Here is a 10,083-nt window from a genome sequence, read left to right as displayed (position 1 = left end):
TACTTAAAGTATGATTATTAAAAGTTGGTTGAGATGGTAATTGTGTCATGTATAATAGATGTATAATAGCAAGAGGTCATGGGTTTAAATCTTGTTGCAAGCTAATTTTACTTTTGTTAATTGACATGATTTATGTACACATTGGACAATCCTAGTGGAGTAACAGGGTGCCATGTGGCTTGTATACAGTATCACGCACGCCTTTTAATATACTACTCCCTCCGTCCCAAAATATAGTTCCCATTTCTCTTTTTTCACGGTAATTTATGCAAGTAGAATATAAGAGGGATAGTAAATATTTTTTGTTTATTTAAATAAATGTTGTAGGGGAAAAGATGATTTTAGGAGAGAGAGTGGAGAATAATTGGTAAAAGAGCATTAATTGTAATATTTTGGTTGAATAAACAAAGGAAAAAACAAAATTCAAGAAACAAATAAATGATGGGACATGGTTTTTGTAGACAAATTACGAAAAAATGTGGAAATAAATATGGAAATGGGAACTATATTTTGGGACACCCAAAATGGAAATGGGAACTATATTTTGGGACGGAGGGAGTAGTTTTTATTTTTATATGCACGCGATGCGTGCGAAAATACGTAGAAATTTTTTTAGGGAATGTAGAAAATTAAATTAATTGTTAATTATAATTAATAAATTAGGGATATCTAAATTGTTGATGGTTTTCTTTTTGTAATGTCTTTTTTTATTTTTTAAATTAATTAGGTAGTTTCCTTTTTTATTTTTAAATTTTTTATTTTTAAATTAAAGTAAGCAGTTAGGATAGAGTTGTAATAAGGGTAAAATGAAGTTTCTAATATTTTGGTGTCTTAACTCTTACCCCTCTTTCAATACTACCTCTGTTTTTATTTAGTTGCAACATTTTGACTTTCACGCTTGCCAATGTACAATTTCAAATCGTTTTATCTCTAATTGTATGTAAGTAAAAATTATAAAAATTTGATATTATGAAAGCTTACATCGAAACGAATCAAACAAGACCCCACATGACTATATTTTGTTTAACATATAAATCAATAAATGTGGCCAAATAAGAGAACATGAATAGTGCAATTTGTCAAACGTTGCAACTAAAAAAGAACGGAGGTAGTATAAAATAAAAATTTATAGATACCCATACTTTTTCTTTAAGAAACCTTCTTTTATTCAAAAAGTGATGGTCCCACACTTTCTCTCTCTACTTTTATTAAAAACTTTCCATTTTTCTATGTAGCATTTATAAAAATGGAATACTCTAATTAAAGAAAAAGTGAAATAAATACGGGGTATTAGCTGGAACAGGGTATGATTAAACAACTTGGACTGAAGCTCTGAAGATGATTAGACGTCTCATTTCTCAATAGTCATCGTTTTAATTGATGTACTTTAAATGAACCTGCATGAACTCCTTTCTAACAAAGTCCCAAATTTCACTCCTTTTTTCAAAACTTGTGAGCACCAGAACGCCCATTGAAGAGATCAACAAAATGGGCAGAAAAGCCCGAGCAACAAAGGTACAATTCTCTCTTTTTTCTTTTTTATTTTCCTAGAGAATTTGTTTTTTGTTTTTGTTTTCATAGTGCATGTGTCGCTTAAAGATGGATGTAGAATTTTAGAGAGGTAAATTGCAGATTAATTGTGCATGTTTGTTTAAATCGTGTACTTCCTCTGTTTTTTTTCTTTTTACTTGCAATATTTGACATGAATACGTGCTGGAAGAGAGGGAGGGAGAATATCTAGCCAAAATTTGCAATGTTGCAAGTAATATGCGATATTTTAAAATGAGAAAAGTTACAAGTAAAAAAAAATACAGAGGAAATAGTAAGTTAGTTAGTGCTTGTTCTTTTTCGGCTTCTGTTTCTACTTTTTAATTTTTTGGAAAACCAAAAAAATGGAAATCAGAATTTATTTTTTCCAAGTCATGTTGTTGGTTTTTAGAATTGCCATGTTTAATATGAGGATGATTAATTTTAAGAGTATTATATCCCTTATGTTATAACAACTTTTATATTCATACAACCAAAAATTATAAAGTCGTTGGCGGTGGAGACGGGGATGGTTAGTGGCGAGAATTGTTAAAAACACATTGCATTGGTAGTTTGGTACTAATTACACACTTTTGGTTACTACGGGATTATTGACGATTCATTGAAACATTTGGAATACCAATCATGTACATTGGTACTACTATAAAGGTTTTTGGCAATTTGATACATTATACTATGAGATCTGTAATTCTGTGTACAATATACTTATTGTTGGTACAGTTTTTCATAGTGCTATACAAGAATGCTAATTTGGTATCATCAAGTGGTAGAGTCTAAAAATGGACCATCACTGTTATATGTTAATGGAATTTCAAAATTGCCCGCTATAAGGCCTAATTAAGGAGGCAAAGGTTAATTTTTGTTGTACTCATTTGCTTTTCTTATTTTCATAAAGTCCCCTGCAACTCTAACTTCAGCCTTTTTATTCTTTCTAACCAAACCAGTCTTAACTAATTCACTATCTAATTTGCCTTTTGAATTCGCCAATTTGCCCAAAATGGGCTAAAAATGAAACAGAATTGATCATAATTTGCTTTTCTCAATTTGCAATTAGTGTGGGAATTAGGGATTTAGTAACACTGTTTCTAATTCATCCTACATCTATATATGAGTCATTTTTCATCTGGACCTCTCTTGTGATAAATGTGCTTTAGATTGTGTATTTACATCTGAATAGTCAGTCGTTGTTATAGGTGGAACTAAGGGTGCTTATCGAATGAGCCGAGCCTGAATAACACTAGGCTCGGCTCGAGTTTGTTTAACTTTTCATGGGCTTGGCTTGACTCGTAAGCACGACGAGCCTGGAGGAGCCAAGCTCCGCTCGAGCTCATGATTAGTGTTTGCTGCTCAAGCTCCGCTCGTGAGCTCGACTAGGTTCGAGCTCGTTTTCCGGCCCGAGCTCGGGCTCAATTATGGACTCGAGCTCGTTATGGGCACTTAATATAATTTTTAATATATATATAAATAATTATTAATATAAAATATTTTTTTTAATATCAATTTTTTTTAATATAATTTTTTTTTTAGTATAAAATAATAATCGAGTTGTTCACGAATTTTAGATACGAGCTTTGATTAGCTTAGCTCGGCTCGTTTAAGTCTCGAGCCGAGTCCGAAGTTGAGCCGAGTCACAATGAGCCAAGCTTTGATCGAGCCGAGCCTGAGCTGTTCGCGAGCTTGTCAGACTCATTATCACCCCTAGGTGGAACACACTTCTTGAGGATTTGGAGTGTAGAGGTCTTAATTGATGAACCATTGATAATTGCATACTGATTACTATTATCCAGATGCCCATGCTGTTAATACTTAATACGGGACTTCAAAGACACGTTTTACCATGTGCATGATCACTTGTAGATAGAAGCACATTTTGATCTAATTGATTACTCCCTCCATCTTTTTAGTTGTACCATATTAATTTTTGACATTCACAAAATTCACTTTCACCATCCTATATTATTTACACATAAGGAAAAATATAGTCATGTGACATCTTTTTAGATTAATTTCAACATATATTTTCAAAAGATTTTCTTACAATTTGAACTTGTAAATAATAGAATATATGTGTACAAGTGTGGGAAATAATTGTGTTAACCTGTTGTAGGTTAACCTGACATTCAATATATATAGTGTTTACAATACAGACCTATGACTATGAAAGTACCATTCTACCCTTTACAATATAATATTATCCCTTTTACATATAATATTATCCAATAATATGTATGCTCAAAGTTGTGTTGCAAACATTTCAAATCATTAGATAAAACTATAAAATAAATAGACCAAGTATTACTTTCAGAGTGACCTGATTTCATACCAGATGCATTGCGGCTACCGGCGAGACATATGTGTCCCCATTCCAATTGGTCTGAGCATGTATTTCTGAATGCATCTTGTTGAGCTTTTTGTCATTGACTAGCCAAATTCCTTTAAAGCACATATTAGCTTGCCTCAAAATCTTTAACTTCCGAGAGAAGGAAATATACTAGGTAGCTTTGTTAGTAGTTGCCAAAAAAGTAATGAAGAGCTTCCTTTTTTGCAGCTCGCATTTTGCAGCTGGATGAATTGTCATGTTGCTTGTGGATAATCTATTTGTTAATTTATTAAACTGATCTCATACTCAAATATTCTAGCAGACACCAGCTCTCAAATCTCTGTCTGAACTGCAAATAAGTGCTGCTAGAGGCATTTTTGTTAACACAAAGTCTGACCCTCATCTTGCTGACTCCTCACATCCTGTTAAGAAAAAAAGGAGAATTCCAACTGCCATGATTAGAAGATCTGCACGGATCCAGAACACTGTCGACAACCAAGAATCAGAACCTGTTATTGAAGAGATTATGATCTGTGGAAGTCAGAAAGATGACGATGGACCACTGCGACATGAAGAGAATAAAACCACTGAGCAGTCTTCTGATGTAATGATCATGGTTTTCTTTTTCTTGACTGATTGGTTCTATTATTAGCTTTTTGGTAAACTCTTACTGATTTAAGCTATTCTTTATTTTATGGCAGGAAATTGAAGGATCTTCTAAGAAGGATAATCGTGGTGCAGCAGATGTTCGGTACAAAACCATGTACACGTGTTACAAAACTAAGGTAATAGCCATGTAAGCGTGGGATATTCTGCCAATATCTTTTGGATATCATTTCTTGTGACTGAATTTATTCATATTAACTATGTGGAAGTTCTCAGATTGAGGATTTACTAGAGGAGAATAAGAAATTGAGTAAAGCCTTGGAGCTTGCTAATGGAAAGATCTATGTGGTATGTGCTAACTCGTGGCTTAATTTAGTTTACTGTATTGCCAATTGTAATCAGCATTCTTTATTCAGTATGCACTTTTGTCACTAAGGCTCTTTGCTTTTAAATGATTTATTCATGTGAAACATATATCGAACTTGATGGTTCATCGCTTGATCTGGTAATATAGGTATTAGTACAACTTGGTTTTCAGTAATCAGTACACAGATTCATTAACGCAAAAAGTTGCAATGAGGTTTTACTGAAATTTTGAGTTTGTTTTATGTTAGGCCTTCAAATGTTATTTTCATTAGGTGCTTACAAGTTGGCTGCATTTTTTGTTGTTGTAGTATGAGAGGCAAAGCAATATGTTTTCAGAAGTTATGGCTGTAATCGCAAGTTTATCTAGAGTAAATGAAAATCTTTCGGCTCCAAAGCATGGCCCTCCTGACAATGACAATGAGGAATTTGAAGGACTTAACTAGAAGAAGAAGAAGAAGAGTGGGTAAGTTAGATTTGGAAAATATTCAGCTAAAGAATGTAATGACAACTGATCTCCATATTTTGCTCTGTGACATTTGGCCTTTGTAAATTGATATTGTATCTCCTGTGGTTTTATGGTGCATTGGATATTTGATCCTTCACTAGTTATTATCCCAATTTCCATCATGGCCAGAAACTACATCATTTGACAGGGTACATATTGAAGGAAAGTAGGGATGCAAATAGTTCATCAGCTCTTATTCTCCAAACTCAAACTGTCTCTTGCTTTTCGAGTTTGGGGATATTCAAGTTAACCAAGTTTTGATTAAAGACTATGTTTTTATGTTTTGTTTTAGTACTAATTATGATTAGACTAGGTGAAAAGGCTACGTGTCAGAGGCTTTGTATTAATTATAATAATGAAAAGCCTACGGCATATAATGGTCTACTTTAGATAATAATGAACTATTTGCTCGGTTAATGCGAGCTTGACACGTAGGCTTTATATGTTTTTGACGTAGGTGTTCTCATCTATGGCATTATATTAATTATAATAATGAAAATTAAACTAGGTGAAGAGGCTTTCGGAACTGGGTCGGAGCTAGATCGGTTGAGATTGGATCAACATGTATTTGGGTGGGGTTAATTTGGGTCGAAATGGAATAAGGTGAAGTCGGCCCAAATCGGCTTTCGGAATAACTTGGGACGAAATAAATCGGCTTTCGGAATAACTTGGGACGAAATAAATCGGCTTTCAGAATGACTTGGGTTGGAAGAAATCGGCTTTCAGAATGACTTGGATCGGAAGAAATCGACTTTCGGAATGACTTAGTCGGAATAAATCGGCTTTCGAAATGACTTGCATCGGAAGAAATCAGTATCGGAATGAGTTGGGTCGGAATAAATCATCTTTTGGAATGACTTGGGTAGGAAGAAATCGAGTTTCGGAATGACTTAGGCCGGAATAAATCGGCTCTCGATATGACTTGAGTCGGTTGAAGCCTCAAATCGGCGGCGTATTGACTTGGGTCGGAACAAATCGGCTCTCTGAATGACTTGGGTCGGAATGAATCGTCTCTCGGAACAAGGCGGCATCGAGTATGATTGGGTCGGCTTAAATTGGCTTTCATTATAACTTAGGTGGAGTTTGTTTAGCTCTAGCCGTTTTTCGGACGGACTTGGACTCTTGGAGAGCCTGATGTTTACAATTGTTGTTTTGGCGTTTTCATATTATATTATATATACATCAAGTTACGAAGTTGAAAGTTATAACAATTAACATGTGATATAGTGATATATATACTAATATTGTCATTGAGTCATTGTGAATTTTGTGATAGTACATTGAGACTTATATTACTAGTTTAAAAAGTTACTGAACTAAAACTTATAATTTATATAGTTATATTATTGGCTATTGTCCATCGGGTTATTCTTATTCATGATTGCATATTTGCATAATTGTTTTATTACATACACATTAAAGATTTAAAGTTAGTGAAAATATTGGGTCAGACCGTCTGACCCAATGCATATTGTCAGACGGGTTGAACCCAATACTGTACAATTTTAGTTTGTTTATTTTTGCTTTCTTTACATAGCGAGTACCCCTCTTCACCAATTGTTACTCTAATTCCAAGCTTTCCATCATCTTCATCCTCCACTATTTGTCGTTTTTTCACAAGAATTCAATCAAAGCATTGAAGCTTGGCATCTCATCATCCATCTTAGTCACTTTAGCCATGACATCTTCGAAACTCGCCTTCTCTGCCTCAACCTTAGCTTTGAGCTTCACAATTTCAAATTCCAACTTGTTTTTCTCCATAATATGTTGCTCAGCCTCGCTCTTCATTCTCAATTTCTTGAACCTATGCTTCTTTATCTGTTTCATTACATCTGAGAGCTCAACCAATCTTCTTCTTGATGGTACTACATTATAACCCATCATTTGTAGTTCTTGCGTTGTCTCCCACAACCTCTTTAATTGACATCAATGCCGAAGCCATTGACTTGAACACTTTGTATTTGATCAACTGTTTCTTCAAATATTCGATCCCACGCATTGATCAAGCTTCGTTTTGCTACCTCTGAATAAACTCTTAAGGGCCAGAAATGTGGACTCTGAGGTATGTTCTTCAGAAGACGAGATCTGTGAGTGTGATGCAGATAGGTTTGGAACAGATTTCAGTTAATGCTTATAATGTTTCAGTTGATGTCTTTAACTTGTTTTTTACAGTTTTAGTTAATTGATTTATTATTTTAGTTCATTGGTCTATTCTTTCAATTGGTTGGTTTATCCTTTCAGTTGGTTAATTTATTCTTTCAGTTGGTTTTTTTTATTCTTTCAGTTAGTTCTTTTTTTCTTTCAGTTGGTTCTTTTGTTATTTCAGTTGGTTGTTGGTGAGGCTGGTCCAACCACTTCTATTGTGTCAGACCAATTTGACACAATACCTTCGCTTAAAGTTATTGAATTTAATCATTAAAGCTAGACTAATGATCAAAATATCAAATATTCAAATATCAATCATCAAATGAATGGATGATCACATGATTAATACTTAGAGTTGGAACTACTAGTTTGGATTTGTCATTTGTGACAACTACCATGTCTAACAAGTATTCAATTAACAACCATAAGTGTTAAGACATAAGTCCATGCTGATTATTAATTATAGTCAATAAACTATTAAACTTAAATATTTGGTTAGTTAGTGACTTACTCACTCTCACTGAGTCACTAAAGCAATAAAATTAGTTAAAAGATGAGATGAATTAAAGAATTGGAAATTAAGATACGAAAATATGAGATTAAAATATTAGATGTAAAATTGTTCGACTTTCATCGTTCATGGAACAAGTAACAATAATCAACGTTAATCGAATATGAAGATGATAATTGTGATCAAGATGATACATAATCATATCAGTAGAGGATGAAACTATGAAAGTAGATCATAGTTAATACCAATCATATTAGTGGAGGATGAAGATCGGTGATGTTTCGGTTGTTGATCTTAAAAGATAGTAACATACTAACATAGGAGGCGATATTATCAAGCGGTCCATATTTAGAAAAGCATGTTACGATTATAGGTTGGCAGATAAATAATCACGTTAGTATTTGGAAAACCACGTTAGTATTAAGCGTTCCATATTTGGAAAACCACGTTAAAAGATAAATAATCATAACGTAGTTTGGACCAAATAATCACGTCATCGGTTCCAAGAATCCCTCACCTAGTTGAACCCAACCCAAGTTAACTTAAACCCACCCAGCTTCGACCCATGGCGCACTCTCACCCAGATTATTTCGACCCAAATCACTCAGATCCAGGTTGGGTCAACCCAAACCTACCAAGTGACCCAGATTGACACCACTATTTCAAACTGTCAATAGAAATTACTCCATTTGTCCCATAATAATAATAATAAAATTATTATATGGTATTCACTAAATTAGTGTGGACCTAATGTTAATACATGTGATTTATTAAAAAAAAGTCATTATGTCTAAAATATATACTGTATATACATAAAAGAGGAGTAGGTGTAGATTGTAAAGCATGTCTGTGTGAGAAAAAAATTACTATGTTATAGAATGAAAAACTCATTATGATAAACTAATGTAAGAAGTGGTAACTATATAAAAAAAATTTATCTCTATATTAAACAATAATTGATCAGTGTATCCCATTTTAAAATGCTATTATACTAAAATAAAGGATCACTTTGTTATATAAGTGTTTTGGTCCACAATAATGTTAGTGTGGACCAGGTCCACATAAGACTAGATCTCCATAATATAGTGTTTGTTTACCTCTCTTAAGGTCAATATTTAAAATTTTTCGCTAAATATTCTCATTAATATATACAAAAGAAATATTCACTTAGGATCTTGGTAGGTTTATTTTATTGTGTACTTTCATAATATCAACTTTTTATATTTTCTATTGATACGGAATCGAAGATATTGAAGGTCAAAGCTTTATCTTAGAGACCATGCAAAAAGAAAACAAGCACTATATTATGGGACGGATGGAGTAGTATTTTAGACAGAGCAATGCCCTGCTTAAGTTACAATTATTGGATATGTTATATTCATAAGCACTATATTATAGAACGGATGAAGTAGTATTTTAGACAGGACAATGCCCCGCTTAAGTTACAATTATCATATTATATATAATATATATATATTATATATAATATAATATATATATATATTATATATATATATATATATATATATATATATATATATATATATATATATAATATTATATATATATATATATATTTATTACATAAGGGAAGGGGGGTGTCCTCTTTTGAACGGATTATTTTGCCCCCCTTCCCTTTCTAAATTACAAAAAGAATATCAATGTCAAAATGGGGGTTCAAACAAAGCCACTAGAAATTTAATTTTAACATCACTCACAAATCACTTATATCAGGAAACTTTACAAATGAGAAAATCACATTGAAGAAATCACGAAAATCATTCACATGATCAGAAACTTCACAAAAAACTGAAAATTAACTTACAAACTAAAACTAATATAGTTGAACGTCAATACATACAAAACATTCTCAAAATTCACTAACAAATCTTCAAACGGGTACATAATTCTTTTAATCTTCAAAGTTATTTCACATTAGTCGATTGTTATGTAATTGAAAAAATGGATAATAGCAATTAGTTGAGTAGGGCTTTTATATAATTTGATTCATTTTCATATAAAATCAGAAAACAAGATGTGTATGAAATTTGATTCATTTATGACACTAATAAATAGTAACAA

General features: G+C 32.7%; 1 protein-coding gene across 2 annotated transcripts; it reads left to right on the top strand.

The window, feature by feature from the left end:
• The first annotated feature begins 291 nt into the window (after positions 1-291).
• LOC104898849 (uncharacterized) lies at positions 292-5,452 on the top strand. Of its 2 annotated transcripts, none has more exons than XM_010685960.4 (5): positions 292-1,515; positions 4,191-4,472; positions 4,570-4,653; positions 4,751-4,822; positions 5,149-5,452. In XM_010685960.4, the coding sequence occupies exons 1-5, from the start codon at positions 1,402-1,404 to the stop codon at positions 5,281-5,283; spliced, it is 687 nt and encodes a 228-aa protein (XP_010684262.2). In that variant the 5' UTR covers positions 292-1,401; the 3' UTR covers positions 5,284-5,452. The 2 variants fall into 2 exon arrangements, with proteins under 2 accessions (XP_010684262.2, XP_010684261.2); XM_010685959.4 differs by having other exon boundaries at positions 4,188-4,472.
• The last annotated feature ends 4,631 nt before the right edge of the window (positions 5,453-10,083 follow it).

The sequence above is a fragment of the Beta vulgaris genome, chromosome 7 (assembly GCF_026745355.1).
Source record: "Beta vulgaris subsp. vulgaris cultivar EL10 chromosome 7, EL10.2, whole genome shotgun sequence".
Classification (NCBI taxonomy): Eukaryota; Viridiplantae; Streptophyta; class Magnoliopsida; order Caryophyllales; family Amaranthaceae; genus Beta; species Beta vulgaris.
The sequence above is the reverse complement of the archived record's forward strand: the minus strand, read 5'-3'. Positions and strand labels throughout refer to the sequence as shown.

Coding starts and splice junctions, on each gene's coding strand:
- LOC104898849 (XM_010685959.4), top strand. CDS start 1,402: ATGAACTCCTTTCTAACAAAGTCCCAAATTTCACTCCTTTTTTCAAAA. Junction 4,654..4,750: donor ACACGTGTTACAAAACTAAG/GTAATAGCCATG, acceptor GGAAGTTCTCAG/ATTGAGGATTTACTAGAGGA. Junction 4,823..5,148: donor CTAATGGAAAGATCTATGTG/GTATGTGCTAAC, acceptor TTGTTGTTGTAG/TATGAGAGGCAAAGCAATAT.